This window comes from Oncorhynchus mykiss, chromosome 19 (genome assembly GCF_013265735.2).
Source record: "Oncorhynchus mykiss isolate Arlee chromosome 19, USDA_OmykA_1.1, whole genome shotgun sequence".
NCBI classification, from domain to species: Eukaryota; Metazoa; Chordata; class Actinopteri; order Salmoniformes; family Salmonidae; genus Oncorhynchus; species Oncorhynchus mykiss.
In genome coordinates, this window is record NC_048583.1 from 62,019,699 (window position 1) to 62,040,050 (window position 20,352).

At 47.9% G+C, this 20,352-nt stretch overlaps 1 protein-coding gene across 3 annotated transcripts; it reads left to right on the forward strand.

Annotated features, from left to right (window-relative positions):
• The first annotated feature begins 895 nt into the window (after nt 1-895).
• On the forward strand, nt 896-19,195 carry sav1 (salvador family WW domain containing protein 1). 3 transcript variants are annotated; one of them, XM_036955311.1, is made up of 8 exons: nt 896-1,450; nt 1,906-2,007; nt 4,328-4,816; nt 11,668-11,938; nt 17,318-17,461; nt 17,792-17,972; nt 18,006-18,103; nt 18,225-19,195. In XM_036955311.1, the coding sequence occupies exons 2-6, from the start codon at nt 1,914-1,916 to the stop codon at nt 17,955-17,957; spliced, it is 1,164 nt and encodes a 387-aa protein (XP_036811206.1). In that variant the 5' UTR covers nt 896-1,450; nt 1,906-1,913; the 3' UTR covers nt 17,958-17,972; nt 18,006-18,103; nt 18,225-19,195. The 3 variants fall into 3 exon arrangements, with proteins under 3 accessions (XP_036811206.1, XP_036811207.1, XP_036811205.1); XM_036955312.1 differs by having other exon boundaries at nt 896-1,446; nt 1,912-2,007; XM_036955310.1 differs by having other exon boundaries at nt 897-1,450; nt 1,912-2,007.
• Nucleotides 19,196-20,352: the final 1,157 nt, after the last annotated feature.

The window sequence follows — 20,352 nt, forward strand, 5'->3', positions numbered from 1 at the left end:
GTAGTGCACTATATAGGGTGCCAGTAGTGCACTATATAGGGAATAGGGTGCCAGTAGTGCACTATATAGGGAATAGGGTGCCAGTAGTGCACTATATAGGGAATAGGGTGCCAGTAGTGCACTATATAGGGAATAGGGTGCCAGTAGTACACTATATAGGGAATAGGGTGCCAGTAGTGCACTATATAGGGAATAGGGTGCCAGTAGTGCATTATATAGGGAATAGGGTGCCAGTAGTGCACTATACAGTATCACAAACCAGCTCGAAGTTTGTAACAAAAAGGGAGACCACGTGGAGATAAGGAAAAACAAAATATATTTATTAACTGAAGTAAACTAAATGCAATTAACAATGGTGTGTGGAGTCAGTAATCAGTAGTGTAAGTGAGTGTTTGCGTTCATAAATGGAATTTGATAATGAGGGGTGTTGAAAGGTGCCAACGCAAACAAACGGCCACAAAAAAAAAAAAGAAGAAATGCCACAACCAAAATCTATCAGTGTGTCTGCATGACGAGAGTCTCCTCAATGAATGGGGAAGTGGTGTATTTATCCTGTGACACACCCGGGCCCAGGTGTGTCCCATGTCGCTGACGACACTCACAGCTCCGCCCACCGACATCCTAATAAGGAAAACAAGAGCAAAGAGAAAGAATAAGGCAGACAGAGTGGGAGGGGCATCACAATAGTGAATAGGGTTCCAGTAGAGCACTATATAAGGAATAGGGTGCCAGTAGTGCACTATATCGGGAATAGGGTGCCAGTAGTGCACTATATAGGGAATAGGGTGCCAGTAGTGCACTATATAGGGAATAGGGTGCCAGTAGTGCACTATATAGGGAATAGGGTGCCAGTAGTGCACTATATAAGGAATAGGGTACCAGTAGTGCACTATATAGGGAATAGGGTGCCAGTAGTGCACTATATAGGGAATAGGGTGCCAGTAGTGCACTATATAGGGTGCCAGTAGAGCACTATATAGGGAATAGGGTGCCATTTCAGAATCACACTGCGTTTATATTATAACCTTTAGTTACCAAGAGCACACTTCTCACTCAGGTTACACACTAAGAATCAAAGCTGTATGGATTCATTGTGCACTTTCTTATGTTCAATGCATCTCAGTGTGAGTCCAAAATGGCACCCTATAAGTCCTGGTCAAATGTTGTGTAGTATAAAAGGATGTAGGGTATCAGTTGACACATCCCTCAGAAATGCTAGGAAGCAGAAATAAAACAACAACACATCAAACCTTCCCATGCTAATCCAATGGGTCTTGACCTTGTGACTGTTTGTCCCAGCTTTGAATGACAGCCCAGTCTCATACGGTTGGATATTTTTAGGTTTGTTTTCAGCAGGGGAACTAACTTTGAGAAGGGGTTGTTGGGCTTGCTTTGGACCACTGGTTAATTTTGGAAATGCTTCAAATCACAGAAGAAGGGGACGAAGTTAGTAAGTAGTTTTATATGTTTATGCAAATTTTTGTTCAAAATGTGAAACTCTACCCTTCACCATTCCCATCCCACAACCCTCGGCGGGCTGGCTAGAATGACTTGTAGAGGCGTTGAGCAGTTTTCGTGATGACATGGGCTGGGTGCTGAGTAAACGCACTGAATAGGAAAAACAGCTGACTTCAAGTGCCTTGGAGACAATTTGTGATTTTTTTTTTTTTTTAACTGGGCGAAAACAGTGTACTTCAGAGTAACTGGCTAACGTTACTTGATACAAACAATCGTTCTGTTTCGGGCTTTTTGTCTAAATTACCAGACAAATAACAAGTGTGAAACTAACTAATCAAGTCCCTAACCAGTTAAAATGTACACGCTGCAGATTGGAAGGGACTCTGGTAGTTTTGGGGGAACTTTGTACGAGTTTCTCACATTGCATTGATGTCTCTCTCCTTTTTGTTTGAGTTATGCTTCCAAGAAAGAAAAGTACAAACGAAGCGTCGACACCAGCCGAGGCACATGGAAGATCTGTGAAGAAGGAGACATCACCACTCCTGAAAAGTACGGTGGTTGAGTAGATACATTCGCTAGATAGTTGGTTATCTAGCCAAATTGAAATTGTATTGGTCACATACACATATTTAGCAGATGTCATTGCGGGTGGGTATAATTTGTGGAACATTTCCACATGAATCTGTTTCACAAAACGTTCGTAAAGTACAAGGTTGCCAACAAACAACGAACATGAGCTAAATAACGACATCAACTCATCACGTAGTTAATTCTTAATGTTTGTCCATAGGCTACCAGAGTAAACCTGGGGAGTGAGAAACGTAGTTCATTACACGGTTATCTTATTCTGCCGCTATACAATTTTCTATATGCGTTATTTGTTGGAAACCTTGTTATTGACCAAGTTTCTTTTGGAACTGATTCCTGTTGGAAAGTAACACACATTATACCCACCAGCGAAATGACTGTTCCTATTCTCAGCATTGCAGAAGTATTAAATATATAAATATTAAGAAATACATATATAAATATTAGGATGAGCAATGTCGGAATGGCATAGACTAAAATACACTAACGTTATACATATGAAATGAGTAAAGCAGTATGTAAACATTATTAAAGTGACCAGTGATTACATGTCTATGTAGATAGTATAGGGCAGCAGCCTCTAAGGTGCAGGGTTGAGTAGCCGGCTGCTGCTAGCAATGTCTCTTCATAAAAACACTTTATACAATTCACACGTTTTAGGTCCTATGATGATACCCAAGCATAACATGTTTGGTAAACTGTATTCTACTATCTAATAGTTATTATGGCTGACTAGCATCTAGCTTGCTAGCGTTAGCCAAAGTTGAGATGTAGCTAGCTCTGGTCAATGATTCTCCCCCCTGTAGCTCTACATTCATCCATCCATTGTGGACCCCCCCCCCCCCCCCCCCCCTGTAGCTCTACATCCATCCATCCATTGTGGATTCCCCCCCTGTAGCTCTACATCCATCCATCCATTGTGGATCCCCCCTGTAGCTCTACATTCATCCATCCATTGTGGATCCCCCCCTGTAGCTCTACATTCATCCATCCATTGTGGATTCCCCCCCTGTAGCTCTACATTCATCCATCCATTGTGGATTCCCCCCCTGTAGCTCTACATTCATCCATCCATTGTGGATCCCCCCTGTAACTCTACATTCATCCATCCATTGTGGATTCCCCCCCTGTAGCTCTACATTCATCCATCCATTGTGGATTCCCCCCCTGTAGCTCTACATTCATCCATCCATTGTGGATCCCCCTGTAGCTCTACATTCATCCATCCATTGTGGATCCCCCCTGTAGCTCTACATCCATCCATCCATTGTGGTTCCCCCCTGTAGCTCTACATCCATCCATCCATTGTGGATTCTCCCCCCTGTAGCTCTACATTCATCCATCCATTGTGGATTCTCCCCCCTGTAGCTCTACATTCATCCATCCATTGTGGATTCTCCCCCTGTAGCTCTACATCCATCCATCCATTGTGGATTCCCCCCCTGTAGCTCTACATCCATCCATCCATTGTGGATTCTCCCACTGTAGCTACATTCATCCATCCATTGTGGATCCCCCCCCCCCCCCCCCTGACTTTGTTATGTGACAGGCTTCAATTTACTTCCATTACCCACCAATGTAAAGATGTTGCTGGAGTGTTGACAAACCTTGTTGTTTCTCTATGTGCTAACTGTCCATAGCATACTCATGGACAACAGGTAGTTAGCTAGCCGTCTAAACGTCAAAATATGGTTTGTTGTGCTACGTGCTAAGTTACCTGTAGAATAGATGTATTCTGAGTCAGTGTAGAGAACATGGACATATTTCTGGAAGGTTACAATATTGCGATATTTTTTAAATCAATAATCAGATTTGGTGTATTGGTCAGTTATTTTTTTATTTAACCAGGTGGGCTAGTTGAGAACACCTTTATTTAACCAGGTAGGCTAGTTGAGAACACCTTTATTTCACCAGGTAGGCCAGTTGAGAACACCTTTATTTCACCAGGTAGGCCAGTTGAGAACACCTTTATTTCACCAGGTAGGCCAGTTGAGAACAAGTTCCCATTTACTATTGCGACCTGGCCAAGATAAAGCAAAGCAGTTCGACACATACAACAACACAGAGTTACACATGGGATAAACAAAACATACAGTCAATAATACAGTAGGGGAAAATCTATATACAGTGAGTGCAAATGAGGTGAGATAAGGGAGGTAAGGTAATAAATGGGCCATGGTGGCGAAGTAATTACAATATATTGTAGAATAGTCAGTCATCTTTTGGACGATAGTTAGTAGCATCCTTTTGTCTTGACCTACACCTGTTGGTCCTGTTTCAGATCTCATGCCCTCGTTCATCCGACATGGACCCACTATCCCCAGACGCACTGTGGTCCCTCTGCCGGAGCCTGGCTCAGCCTATCCCGTGGGGCCTGTGTTGGCCGGCAACAAGAGCTTCCTACGCTCCCCCACTGTGCAGAGGTCACCCCACGAGGCGGCTCTGCGGGAACGCCACCGGATGTCAGCCCCTCCGTACCTACCTGGAAGCCTGGGGGATATAACCCACGAGTACGGAGGCTCCTCACAGTCCTTCCTGACAGACGTGAGCTCCATGGCTGAGAATGAGGATGCTGGGCTCTACTACCGCCCCCTGACTCCGGAGCCTTACTCCGACAGCCAGCAGCAGCAGAGACGGCCTCAGCCACATCAGCAGCCCAGAGCTCCTGACCACTTACATGAGGACTATAGATACTATGAACAGAGTGAACATCATCAAAGCCTACCACCACGACAACACACTCCCCCGGCCCCCAACGGACCGGCAGCAGGTGAAACATAAACCAGTCTTACTCAAGTCAATATCAGTAGTCATAATAGTCAAATCAGTGGAACCAATTTTAACATTGACGAAGTGTCTTTATAAGAACTTGTTTATTAGATGGCATGGAAGTTTAGTGAACAAAAACAAAATGATGGCAAAAGGCTTGGAATTGTCTTTAGAACGTGAGTTGGTAATGCCATGAAGGTGGTGCCGGTAGGGCTCTACACTTGTTCACTATGAGCCTTGGTCAAAAGTAGTGGCCTATCAAATGGTATTAGTCACAGGCACCAAATGTGAAATGCTTATGAGCCCCTAAACAACAATGCAGTACGAATAGAACATTTAGAAGTGACAAGTTATTAAAGAGCAGCAGTAAAATAACAAGAGCGAGACTTTATACCAGGGGGTACCGGTACAGAGTCAATGTGGAGGCTATATACAGGGTATTACGGTACAGAGTCAATGTGGAGGCTATATACAGGGTATTACGGTACAGAGTCAATGTGGAGGCTATATACAGGGGGTACCGGTACAGAGTCAATGTGGAGGCTATATACAGGGTATTACGGTACAGAGTCAATGTGGAGGCTATATACAGGGGGTACTGGTACAGAGTCAGTGTGGAGGCTATATACAGGGGGTACCGGTACAGAGTCAATGTGGAGGCTATATACAGGGGGTACTGGTACAGAGTCAATGTGGAGGCTATATACAGGGGGTACCGGTACAGAGTCAATGTGGAGGCTATATACAGGGGGTACCGGTACAGAGTCAATGTGGAGGCTATATACAGGGTATTACGGTACAGAGTCAATGTTTAGGCTATATACAGGGGGTACTGGTACAGAGTCAATGTGGAGGCTATATACAGGGGGTACCGGTACAGAGTCAATGTGGAGGCTATATACAGGGGGTACCGGTACAGAGTCAATGTGGAGGCTATATACAGGGTATTACGGTACAGAGTCAATGTGGAGGCTATATACAGGGTATTACGGTACAGAGTCAATGTGGAGGCTATATACAGGGGGTACTGGTACAGAGTCAGTGTGGAGGCTATATACAGGGGGTACCGGTACAGAGTCAATGTGGAGGCTATATACAGGGTATTACGGTACAGAGTCAATGTTTAGGCTATATACAGGGTATTACGGTACAGAGTCAATGTGGAGGCTATATACAGGGGGTACCGGTACAGAGTCAATGTGGAGGCTATATACAGGGTATTACGGTACAGAGTCAATGTTTAGGCTATATACAGGGTATTACGGTACAGAGTCAATGTGGAGGCTATATACAGGGTATTACGGTACAATGTGGAGGCTATATACAGGGGGTACCGGTACAGAGTCATTGTGGAGGCTATATACAGGGTATTACGGTACAGAGTCAATGTGGAGGTTATATACAGGGTATTACGGTACAGAGTCAATGTGGAGGCTACATACAGGGGGTACCGGTACAGAGTCAATGTGGAGGCTATACACAGGGTATTACGGAACAGAGTCAATGTGGAGGCAATATACAGGGGGTACCGGTACAGAGTCAATGTGGAGGCTATGTACAGGGGGTACCGGTACAGAGTCAATATGGAGGCTATATACAGGGGGTACCGGTACAGAGTCAATGTGGAGGCTATGTACAGGGGGTACCGGTACAGAGTCAATATGGAGGCTATATACAGGGGGTACCGGTACAGAGTCAATGTGGAGGCTATATACAGGGGGTACCGGTACAGAGTCAATGTGGAGGCTATATACAGGGGGTACCGGTACAGAGTCAATGTGGAGGCTATATACAGGGGGTACCGGTACAGAGTCAATGTGGAGGCAATATACAGGGGGTACCGGTACAGAGAATGTGGAGGCTATATACAGGGTATTACGGTACAGAGTCAATGTGAAGGCTATATACAGGGGGTACCGGTACAGAGTCAATGTGCAGGGACACGGGTTAGTTGAGGTAATATGTACATGTAGGTAGAGTTGGGGCTTTTATAGGTAAAACATGGTGCCAATAGGGAGGTACCCTTGCTTATTGGATGTGGTGACTGGGCTACATATCCACGGGGTCATTCCTGGACTGCCGCTCCTCGGTATGAGTATGAAATGCGTTGGCTATAGTTTAACCAGTTGAACTCCTCTTCGGAACCGGAGTTAAAAGAAGGTCTTTGTTGCTACCGTGTTTCCGGCTGCTCGACTAACAGATCCTGGTTTTTAGTTTGGATAGAGCCTTAAGGGAAAGGAGTGGTGCCGGTTCAATCCACCTCACTGTTTGTATCTTCAAAAACAGTCTCGCTACAAACTACTTATTGGCAGATGGGACTGGGACTACCTCAAGTCACATGACTAAATCCCCAGACTGGTTCACGTCATCTGTTGCCTTTTACCTGTCTTCTGTGTGTTAAACACATGACATTGTACACACGGTACTTCAATAGACTCTAGAATGTGAGTCTTGATGTGAATTCCCACTGGTGCATCAGGAGGGATGTTGGTGGTGTTTTCAGTGTTGAGAACATGGACACATTCCTGCTAGAGCTGCCCTGGCCCTGCTAGAGCTGCCCTGGCCCTGCTAGAGCTGCCCTGGCCCTGCTAGAGCTGCCCTGGCCCTGCTAGAGCTGCCCTGGCCCTGCTAGAGCTGCCCTGGCCCTGCTAGAGCTGCCCTGGCCCTGCTAGAGCTGCCCTGGCCCTGCTAGAGCTGCCTTGGCCCTGCTAGAGCTGCCCTGGCCCTGCTAGAGCTGCCCTGGCCCTGCTAGAGCTGCCCTGGCCCTGCTAGAGCTGCCCTGGCCCTGCTAGAGCTGCCCTGGCCCTGCTAGAGCTGCCCTGGTCAACTGTAAGTGCTGTTATTGTGAAGTGGAAACATCTAGGAGTAATGACTCAGCCTCAAAGTGGTAGGTCACACATGCTCACAGAACGAGACTGCTGAGCGCTAAAGAGTGTGAAAATCATCTGTCCTCGGTTGCAACCCTCACTACAGAGTTCCAAACTGCCTCTGGAAGCAACGTCAGCACAATAACTGTTGAAATGAAATGGGTTTCCATGGCCGAGCAGCCGCACACAAGCCTCAGATCACCACGCGCAATGCCAAGCGTCGGCTGGAGTGGTGTAAAGCTTGCCACCATTGGACTCTGGAGCAGTGGAAACACGTTCTCTGGAGTGATGAATCCCGCTTCACCATCTGGCAGTCCAACGGATGAATCTGGGTTTGGCGGATGCCAGGAGATTGCTGCTTGTCCCAATGCATAGTGCCAACTGTAAAGTTTGGTGGAGGAGGAATAATTGTCTGGGGCTGTTTTTCATAGTTTCGGGCCCCTTAGTTCCAGTGAAGGGAAATCTTAACACTATAGCATAAAATGACATTCTATACTTTTCTGTGCTTACAACTTTGTGGCAACAGTTTGGGAAAGGCCCTTTCCTGTTTCAACATGACAAGACCTCCCGTGCACAAAGCGAGGTCCATACAGAAATGGTTTGTCGAGATCGGTGTGGGAAAAACTTGACTGGCCTGCACAGAGCCCTGACCTCAACCTCCATCGAGCACCTTTTGGGATGAATTGGAACGTCGACTGCGAGCCAAGTGTCCACATACTTTTGGTAATGTAGAAGTACTATGGTGGACCAACGTGGGCTCTTGGCCTATGCTTCCAACAATCCAATGTGTTTTTATTGTGTGGAGAGGCGTGCACACTTCAGGAGAAGGGACATATGCTCTGTTTGAATTTGAGCTCAGATTTCGGCCCCCGCTTTTCTGTCCATTTCAATACATTTACTCTCCCATTTCCTACTATTCATCAAGAGAGGTGGGTCACAAATCACCGTGTGTGTCAGAGAGGGATCGGCAGCAACGTTGTGTTTCAGTGTTTGTACAGTTGGTGTGTCAGAATGTCTCTTTTTAAATAGGAGTGGACATGTTTCCTCCTCTATAAATGGACGCTGTCCCCCAGAGGACATGATTCCTCCTCTGTAAATGGATGCTGTCCCCAGAGGATATGATTCCTCCTCTATAAATGGACGCTGTCCCCCAGAGGACATGATTCCTCCTCTGTAAATGGACGCTGTCCCCAGAGGACATGTTTCCTCCTCTATAAATGGACGCTGTCCCCAGAGGACATGATTCCTCCTCTATAAATGGACGCTGTCCCCAGAGGACATGATTCCTCCTCTATAAATGGACGCTGTCCCCAGAGGACATGATTCCTCCTCTATAAATGGACGCTGTCCCCAGAGGACATGATTCCTCCTCTATAAATGGACGCTGTCCCCAGAGGACATGATTCCTCCTCTATAAATGGACGCTGTCCCCAGAGGACATGATTCCTCCTCTGTAAATGGACGCTGTCCCCAGAGGACATGATTCCTCCTCTGTAAATGGACGCTGTCCCCAGAGGACATGTTTCCTCCTGTGTAAATGGACGCTGTCCCCAGAGGACGTGTTTCCTCCTCTGTAAATGGACGCTGTCCCCAGAGGACGTGTTTCCTCCTCTGTAAATGGACGCTGTCCCCAGAGGACGTGTTTCCTCCTCTGTAAATGGACGCTGTCCCCAGAGGACATGATTCCTCCTCTATAAATGGACGCTGTCCCCCAGAGGACATGATTCCTCCTCTGTAAATGGACGCTGTCCCCAGAGGACATGATTCCTCCTCTGTAAATGGACGCTGTCCCCAGAGGACGTGTTTCCTCCTCTGTAAATGGACGCTGTCCCCAGAGGACATGTTTCCTCCTCTGTAAATGGATGCTGTCCCCTACTCTTTCCTCATAGAGGCATAGTGTATATAATAGCAAACAATAGGCTAGAACAGACATGCAGACACCCTAGATGAGAGGCTGACAGCAGCACAGGGTCTGGTATGGGTCAGGCAATGAGAGTTGGCTATAGCCGTACCAGGGCCCGGCAGCAGGTTTTACTACAGGATGGTACCAGGGCCCGGCAGCAGGTTTTACTACAGGACGGTACCAGGGCCCGGCAGCAGGTTTTACTACAGGACGGCACCAGGGCCTGGCAGCAGGTTTTACTACAGGACGGCACCAAGGCCTGGCAGCAGGTTTTACTGCAGGATGGTACCAGGGCCGGTACCAGGGCCTGGCAGCAGGTTTTATTGCAGGATGGTACCAGGGCCCGGCAGCAGGGTTTTACTACAGGATGGTACCAGGGTCCGGCAGCAGGTTTTACTACAGGACGGTACCAGGGCCGGTACCAGGGCCTGGCAGCAGGTTTTACTGCAGGATGGTACCAGGGCCCGGCAGCAGGTTTTACTACAGGACGGTACCAGGGCCCGGCAGCAGGGTTTTACTACAGGACGGTACCAGGGGCCGGCAGCAGGTTTTACTACAGGACGGTACCAGGGCCCGGCACCAGGGCCCGGCAGCAGGTTTTACTGCAGGATGGTACCAGGGCCCGGCAGCAGGGTTTTACTGCAGGATGGTACCAGGGCCCGGCAGCAGGTTTTACTACAGGATGGTACCAGGGCCGGTACCAGGGCCCGGCAGCAGGTTTTACTACAGGACGGTACCAGGACCCGGCAGCAGGTTTTACTACAGGACGGTACCAGGGCCCGGCAGCAGGTTTTACTACAGGACGGTACCAGGGCCCGGCAGCAGGTTTTACTACAGGACGGTACCAGGGCCTGGCAGCAGGTTTTACTACAGGACGGTACCAGGGCCTGGCAGCAGGTTTTACTACAGGACGGTACCAGGGCCTGGCAGCAGGTTTTACTACAGGACGGTACCAGGGCCTGGCAGCAGGTTTTACTACAGGACGGTACCAGGGCCCGGCAGCAGGTTTTACTACAGGACGGTACCAGGGCCCGGCAGCAGGTTTTACTACAGGACGGTACCAGGGCCCGGCAGCAGGTTTTACTACAGGACGGTACCAGGGCCCGGCAGCAGGTTTTACTACAGGACGGTACCAGGGCCCGGCAGCAGGTTTTACTACAGGACGGTACCAGGGCCCGGCAGCAGGTTTTACAACAGGATGGTACCAGGGCCTGGCAGCAGGTTTTACTACAGGACGGTACCAGGGCCCGGCAGCAGGTTTTACTACAGGACGGTACCAGGGCCCGGCAGCAGGGTTTTACTACAGGACGGTACCAGGGCCCGGCAGCAGGGTTTTACTACAGGACGGTACCAGGGCCCGGTACCAGGGCCCGGTACCAGGGCCCGGCAGCAGGTTTTACAACAGGATGGTACCAGGGCCTGGCAGCAGGTTTTACTACAGGACGGTACCAGGGCCCGGCAGCAGGTTTTACTACAGGATGGTACCAGGTCCGGCAGCAGGTTTTACTACAGAACGGTACCAGGGCCCGGCACCAGGATACTTGAAGGTTTATTATTATTTATATTTTTTATTAAATACATTTTAAATTTTACCCCCTTTTCTCCCCACAGCGCACATCCAACCCGGAAGCCAGCCGCACCAATGTGTCGGAGGAAACACCGTGCACCTGGCAACCTTGGTTAGCGCGCACTGCGCCCGGGCTGCCACGAGAGTCGCTGGTGCGCGATGAGACAAGCATATCCCTACCGGCCAAACCCTTCCTAACCCGGACGATGCTAGGCCAATTGTGCGTTGCCCCACGGACCTCCCGGTCGCGGCCGGCTGCGTCAGAGCCAGGGCATGAACCCAGAGTCTCTGGTGGCACAGCTAGTGCTGCGATGCAGTGCCCTAGACCCCTGTGCCACCCGGGAGGCCAGGTTTAGGGTTTTTAAGTGTATGTCCCAAGTGGCACCCTATTCCCCATAGGGCTCTTGTCAAAAGTAGGGCACTACATAGGGAATAGGGTGTCATTTGGGACCATTTGTTTGACCAGCTAGCCATCCATCCTCTGAAGGTTTAAGGTATCTAACTCCTCCCCTCAGGTATTGGTCGAATGCAGTCCAAGTCTCTGGGGAACATGTCCAGTCTGAGCTATGAGGACCTCTCCCTGCCCCGTGGTTGGACGGTAGACTGGACCATCCGAGGCAGGAAGTACTACATCGACCACAACACCAACACCACCCACTGGTCCCACCCCCTGGAGAGAGAGGGTCTGCCCCCTGGCTGGGAGAAGGTGGAGTCGGCTGAGTTTGGACCCTACTACGTGGACCACGTCAACAAGAGGGCTCAGTATAGACACCCCTGTGCCCCTAGGTAAACTGTAGAGACAGAGATACTCCACCCCTGTGCCCCTAGGTAAACTGTAGAGACAGAGATACTCCACCCCTGTGCCCCTAGGTAAACTGTAGAGACAGAGATACTCCACCCCTGTGCTCCTAGGTAAACTGTAGAGACAGAGATACTCCACCCCTGTGCCCCTAGGTAAACTGTAGAGACAGAGATACTCCACCCCTGTGCCCCTAGGTAAACTGTAGAGACAGAGATACTCCACCCCTGTGCTCCTAGGTAAACTGTAGAGACAGAGATACTCCACCCCTGTGCCCCTAGGTAAACTGTAGAGACAGAGATACTCCACCCCTGTGCCCCTAGGTAAACTGTAGACAGAGATACTCCACCCCTGTGCCCCTAGGTAAACTGTAGAGACAGAGATACTCCACCCCTGTGCTCCTAGGTAAACTGTAGAGACAGAGATACTCCACCCCTGTGCCCCTAGGTAAACTGTAGAGACAGAGATACTCCACCCCTGTGCTCCTAGGTAAACTGTAGAGACAGAGATACTCCACCCCTGTGCCCCTAGGTAAACTGTAGACAGAGATACTCCACCCCTGTGCCCCTAGGTAAACTGTAGAGACAGAGATACTCCACCCCTGTGCCCCTAGGTAAACTGTAGAGACAGAGATACTCCACCCCTGTGCCCCTAGGTAAACTGTAGAGACAGAGATACTCCACCCCTGTGCCCCTAGGTAAACTGTAGAGACAGAGATACTCCACCCCTGTGCCCCTAGGTAAACTGTAGAGACAGAGATACTCCACCCCTGTGCCCCTAGGTAAACTGTAGAGACAGAGATACTCCACCCCTGTGCTCCTAGGTAAACTGTAGAGACAGAGATACTCCACCCCTGTGCCCCTAGGTAAACTGTAGAGACAGAGATACTCCACCCCTGTGCTCCTAGGTAAACTGTAGAGACAGAGATACTCCACCCCTGTGCCCCTAGGTAAACTGTAGACAGAGATACTCCACCCCTGTGCCCCTAGGTAAACTGTAGAGACAGAGATACTCCACCCCTGTGCCCCTAGGTAAACTGTAGAGACAGAGATACTCCACCCCTGTGCTCCTAGGTAAACTGTAGAGACAGAGATACTCCACCCCTGTGCTCCTAGGTAAACTGTAGACAGAGATACTCCACCCCTGTGCTCCTAGGTAAACTGTAGAGACAGATACTCCACCCCTGTGCTCCTAGGTAAACTGTAGAGACAGATACTCCACCCCTGTGCCCCTAGGTAAACTGTAGAGACAGAGATACTCCACCCCTGTGCTCCTAGGTAAACTGTAGACAGAGATACTCCACCCCTGTGCTCCTAGGTAAACTGTAGACAGAGATACTCCACCCCTGTGCTCCTAGGTAAACTGTAGAGACAGAGATACTCCACCCCTGTGCCCCTAGGTAAACTGTAGAGACAGAGATACTCCACCCCTGTGCTCCTAGGTAAACTGTAGAGACAGATACTCCACCCCTGTGCTCCTAGGTAAACTGTAGAGACAGATACTCCACCCCTGTGCCCCTAGGTAAACTGTAGAGACAGAGATACTCCACCCCTGTGCTCCTAGGTAAACTGTAGAGACAGAGATACTCCACCCCTGTGCTCCTAGGTAAACTGTAGAGACAGATACTCCACCCCTGTGCCCCTAGGTAAACTGTAGAGACAGATACTCCACCCCTGTGCCCCTAGGTAAACTGTAGAGACAGATACTCCACCCCTGTGCCCCTAGGTAAACTGTAGAGACAGAGATACTCCACCCCTGTGCCCCTAGGTAAACTGTAGAGACAGAGATACTCCACCCCTGTGCCCCTAGGTAAACTGTAGAGACAGAGATACTCCACCCCTGTGCCCCTAGGTAAACTGTAGAGACAGAGATACTCCACCCCTGTGCCCCTAGGTAAACTGTAGAGACAGAGATACTCCACCCCTGTGCCCCTAGGTAAACTGTAGAGACAGAGATACTCCACCCCTGTGCCCCTAGGTAAACTGTAGAGACAGAGATACTCCACCCCTGTGCCCCTAGGTAAACTGTAGACAGAGATACTCCACCCCTGTGCCCCTAGGTAAACTGTAGAGACAGAGATACTCCACCCCTGTGCCCCTAGGTAAACTGTAGACAGAGATACTCCACCCCTGTGCCCCTAGGTAAACTGTAGAGACAGAGATACTCCACCCCTGTGCCCCTAGGTAAACTGTAGAGACAGAGATACTCCACCCCTGTGCCCCTAGGTAAACTGTAGAGACAGAGATACTCCACCCCTGTGCTCCTAGGTAAACTGTAGAGACAGAGATACTCCACCCCTGTGCCCCTAGGTAAACTGTAGAGACAGATACTCCACCCCTGTGCTCCTAGGTAAACTGTAGAGACAGAGATACTCCACCCCTGTGCTCCTAGGTAAACTGTAGAGACAGAGATACTCCACCCCTGTGCCCCTAGGTAAACTGTAGAGACAGAGATACTCCACCCCTGTGCCCCTAGGTAAACTGTAGAGACAGATACTCCACCCCTGTGCCCCTAGGTAAACTGTAGACAGAGATACTCCACCCCTGTGCCCCTAGGTAAACTGTAGAGACAGAGATACTCCACCCCTGTGCCCCTAGGTAAACTGTAGAGACAGAGATACTCCACCCCTGTGCCCCTAGGTAAACTGTAGAGACAGAGATACTCCACCCCTGTGCTCCTAGGTAAACTGTAGAGACAGAGATACTCCACCCCTGTGCCCCTAGGTAAACTGTAGAGACAGAGATACTCCACCCCTGTGCCCCTAGGTAAACTGTAGAGACAGATACTCCACCCCTGTGCCCCTAGGTAAACTGTAGAGACAGAGATACTCCACCCCTGTGCCCCTAGGTAAACTGTAGAGACAGATACTCCACCCCTGTGCCCCTAGGTAAACTGTAGAGACAGAGATACTCCACCCCTGTGCTCCTAGGTAAACTGTAGAGACAGATACTCCACCCCTGTGCCCCTAGGTAAACTGTAGAGACAGAGATACTCCACCCCTGTGCTCCTAGGTAAACTGTAGAGACAGATACTCCACCCCTGTGCCCCTAGGTAAACTGTAGAGACAGAGATACTCCACCCCTGTGCTCCTAGGTAAACTGTAGAGACAGAGATACTCCACCCCTGTGCCCCTAGGTAAACTGTAGAGACAGAGATACTCCACCCCTGTGCTCCTAGGTAAACTGTAGAGACAGAGATACTCCACCCCTGTGCTCCTAGGTAAACTGTAGAGACAGATACTCCACCCCTGTGCCCCTAGGTAAACTGTAGAGACAGATACTCCACCCCTGTGCCCCTAGGTAAACTGTAGAGACAGAGATACTCCACCCCTGTGCTCCTAGGTAAACTGTAGACAGAGATACTCCACCCCTGTGCCCCTAGGTAAACTGTAGAGACAGAGATACTCCACCCCTGTGCTCCTAGGTAAACTGTAGACAGAGATACTCCACCCCTGTGCCCCTAGGTAAACTGTAGACAGAGATACTCCACCCCTGTGCCCCTAGGTAAACTGTAGAGACAGATACTCCACCCCTGTGCCCCTAGGTAAACTGTAGACAGAGATACTCCACCCCTGTGCTCCTAGGTAGCGTTTTAGAGAGAGACACACACACACGGTGTAAGATGAAGTTGCCCTTTGACTCTGATCTTGGGTCAGTTAGTCACTAATGGTTAGGATTGGAGCACAGGATCTATCCTAGATCTGTACCTAAGGGAAACTCGCACACATTTTGGTATTCAAGTCTTTTTAAAAAGTGAGAATTTTGTTCAGTCAAATAACTTTATTCTGATATAGTAACTTGACTCCTAGCCTCTGCCAATACCAAAATATAAACGTAACATGTTGATTTCATGAGAGGAAATAAAAGATTCCAGAAATGTTCAATACGCACAAAAAAACATAAACAAACAAATTTGTTTACATCCCTGTTAGTGAGCATTTCTCATTTGCCAAGATAATCCATCTATACTTGACAGGTGTGGCATATCAAGAAGCTGATTAAACAGTATGATCATTTACACAGGTGAACCTTGTGCTGGGGACAAAAGGCCACTCTAAAATGTGCTGTTTTGTCACACAACACCATGCCAAAGATGTCTCAAGTTTTGAGGGAGAGCGCAATTGGCATGCTGACTGCAGGAATGTCCACCAGAGCTGTTAAGCCCCATTAGAGAATTTTGCAGTACGTCCAACTGTCCTTACAACCGCAGACCACGTGTAACCATGCCAACCCAGGACCTCTACATGCGGCTTTTTCATCTGCGGTATGGTCTGAGACCAGCCACCTGGACAGCTAATTAAACTGTGGGTTTTGCACAGCCGAAGAATTTCTGCACAAACTGTCAGAAACCGTCTCAGGGAAGCTCCTCTGCGTGCTCGTCGCCCTCACCAGGGTCTTGACCCGACTGTAGCTCTGCATTGTAACTGACTTCAGTGAGAAAATGCTCACATTTGATGGCCATTGGCCTCGCTGGAGAGGTGTCCTCTTTATGGATGAATCCACGGTTCAACAGCACCGGGCAGATGGCAGACAGAGTGTATGGTGTTGTGGGGGTGAGCGGTTTACTGATAACATTGTGAACAGAGTGCCCCATGGTGAGGTTATGGTATGTGGCAGGCATAAACCACGGACCACAAACTCAATTGCATTTTATCGATGGCCATTTGAATTCACAGATTCCATGACAAGGTCCTGAGGCCCGTTGTCGTGCCATTCATCCGCCGCCATCACCTCATGTTTCACAATTTCTGGAAGCTGAAAATGTCCCAGTTCTTCCATGACCTGCATACTCACCAGACATGTCACCCACTGAGCATGTTTGGGATGCTCTGGATCAACGTGTACGACAGCGTGTTCCAGTTCCCGCAACTTCACACAGCCATTGAAGAGGAGTGGGACAACATTCCACAGACCACAATCAACAGCCTGATCATCTCTATGTGAAGGAGACGTGTCACGCTGCATGAGGCACATGGTGGTCACACCAGATACTGACAAGTTTTCTGATCAACTCTCCTACTTTACCTTTAAAAAGGTTTAATCAGATGCATATCTGTATTCCCAGTCGTGTTTAATCCTTAGATTAAGGCCTAATGAATTAATTTCAATTGACTGATGTCCTTATTATATGAACTGTAACTCAGTAAAATGTTTGAAAATGTTGCACGTTGTGTGTTTTTTTTTTTCCCCCATATTTTTATGCATTGTAACTGTGTAACCCTCCTTCTATTCCAGTGTTCCTCACTATGACCAGCCCACTCCGGTTGTACACTGACACAGTCAGTCAATTTGTAGTCCCTTTAAAAACAAAAAAGGCAATGCATTTAAAAAAACATAATTCTATTATTTGTACTTTTCCATTTCCAGCGTGCTCCAATATGACCAGCCCCCTCCCGTTGTATACCGGCCTCGCCCAGCCGAGCGGAACCATCCGGTACTGGTACCAGCCAACCCGTACCACACGGCAGAGATCCCTGGCTGGCTACAGGTGTATGCCCGCGCCCCACTCAAGTGAGTAGACCGTACCTGGCATTTCTCACATATACTGGCTCATAACTTCAGAGGTTTGATTGATTTGAAAAATAATGTAATATTTTTAAAAAATGAACGGTTTTGGAGACGGTGTTGCATTTCTAGCTAATTAACGGTATAATAAGTGAATTGTTTCACCTCAGCCAAGATGCTTAGGTAACCTGCTAAAATAGTTTACAGATCTAAAGTATTTTGTTAGCTACACTAGCTCTGTCGTGTCTCCAGTTTTTGTTTTTATGTTTTACCATTGTGACATGCAGCCATGTTTTGTTGTCAAATAAAAAAATCTGTCTTCCCTTTCTGCTCCAGGTATGACCACATCCTGAAGTGGGCGCTGTTCCAGCTGGTGGATCTGGACACGTACCAGGGCATGTTGAAGCTGCTCTTCATGAAGGAACTGGAGCGCATCGTCAAGTCCTACGAGGCCTACCGTCAGGCCCTGCTGTCTGAGGTGGACCAAAGGAGACCGAGGTAACAGTGGTACACTCTGGGCCCAGGAGCACTTGGGGCCCAGGAGCACTCTGGGCCCAGGAGCACTTGGGGCCCAGGAGCAGCGGGACAAGAACTTCACAGGGAAGTAGGCCCTATTCACTAGGAAGCAAACAAGACAAAATGGTGGTGGTGGGGGGGGAGCAGCCGGAGCACTCGGGCCCAGGAGCAGCCGGACAATAACTTCACAGGGAAGTAGGCCCTATTCACTAGGAAGCAAACAAGACAAAATGGTGGTGGTGGTGGGGGGGGGGGGGGGTTGGCTACAGTGTGCACTAATGAATATGACCCTGAACTGACTGGACAGAAGAATGGAGCCTGTGGATAGCTGGACCTGGGACTTCAACTGTTCTCTTTCTACATTGTTCCTATGAAGTTCTCCCCCTGAAGCTGCTTACAGTACAGAGTTCCACCCGTCTGAGGTTTCTACAACAAGGAAGTCTGTCCCTTTAGAGGTTTCCGCCCTGCCCCAGTAGGTCAGGGTTCACCTCTTTATGATTGACCTCCTTATTTCCGTCTCCTCCTCACCCAAACCGATGTCGTCGTCTCCCCGTTTATATCAGCCAAATGTCCAGATGCTGCTCACATCATGTGGTTACGCAGGTCCCCCTCCCTTCGTGATGATTCGGGACCAAGGACGAGCGACTATGTGAACGCTCCAATGAAGAAAGAAAATGATTCTCCAGCTGGAGAGAGAGATGTTTACACTAAAGTTGCTTACAGAAAATGTCATCTGAGAACTGGGGTCGTGTTCATTAGGCAACAAATGGAAGAACAGACTGCAACATGGGGAGGGACAACCGGGACTCTCGTTTTTCCAAAAGGTTTTGCTACAGTGTGCCCCACTGAACACATCCCTGGGTTGTTGTATGGAATCTGTTATTTTTTTATTTTTATAAAGACTGAAGACGATCACAGGGTCTTAAAGACCTGTTGTTGTTTGAATGTCCATAAGTGACTATAAGATTTACAGACTGTCTTTTCCCTCACAGGAACAGCATCTGTTTTATATTGCGCTTTGTAAAATGATTTGCTATGATGTCACTTTTTTTTCTTCTTAAGTTGGGAGAGAAGGACTGGCAGCTTCACCTTTTTTTTAATAATTGTATGTTTCCAGATAAAACCATTAATGGAGCAGAATTTATCATTGTATTTCTTTGTAAGCATTTGTAGCCCCTAAAACTGAAGATTTCTTTAACAATAAAAATGTGATCCATTGTTGTTTTTTCCAACTTCATTTATTTATTTATTATAATTTTTTTAATAAGACAATCCTCTAAAATGTGTAATTGCTGTACAAGAAATGTACATTTTTGATGTGTACTATCTTTTATTTTGAAGACTTGAAACTGTAGGAAAAATCATCATATTTGATGGTAGTCATTGGTGTGAACTCAGGGTTGTCTGCATCACTGTACATCAGGAATATCCTTATTATAATGGGATTTGTTTATTTTTAAAAGACACTCTGGGCCCTGGTCCAAAGAAGTGCACTATATAGGGAATAGGGCCCTGGTCTAAAGTAGTGCACTATATAGGGAAGAGGGCCCTGGTCTAATGTAGTGTACTATATAGGGCCCTGGTCTAAAGTAGTGCACTATATAGGGAATAGGACCCTGGTCTAAAGTAGTGCACTAAATAGGAAATAGGACCCTGGTCTAAAGTAGTGTACTATATAGGGCCCTGGTCTAAAGTAGTGTACTATATAGGGCCCTGGTCTAAAGTAGTGCACTATATAGGGAATAGGACCCTGGTCCAAAGAAGTGCACTATAAAGAGAATAGGGTGCCATTTGGCATAGTTTATATACAGTGCAAAGTATTCAGACCCTTTGACTTTCTCCACATTTTGTGACGTTACAGCCTTATTCTAAAATGGATGGGGTTTTTTTCCCCCTCAATCTACACACTATCAAATAATGACAAGGCAAAAACAGTATTTTTATTTTTTTAATTAACTGAAATATCATATTTACTTAAGTATTCAGACCCTTTTACTCAGTACTTTGTTGGACGCTCAAGTACATTCAGAGACTTGTCCCGAAGCCACTCCTGTGTTGTGGGACCTTTTATATAGACAGGTGTGTGTGCCTTTCCAAATCATGTCCAATCAATTGAATTTACCACAGGTGGGCTCCATGTTGTAGAAACATCTCAAGGATGATCAATAGAAACAGGATGCACCCGATCTCGAGTCTCATAACGAAGGGTCTGAATACTTATTTACATAACTTGTTGTTTTTTTATTTAAAAATAACTTGCAAACATTTCTAAAACCTGTTTTTTAGTCTGTCATTATGTGGTATTGTTTGTAGGTTGATGAGGAAACAAATGTATTTAATCCATTTTAGAATAAGGCTGTAACTTAACAAAACGTGGAAAA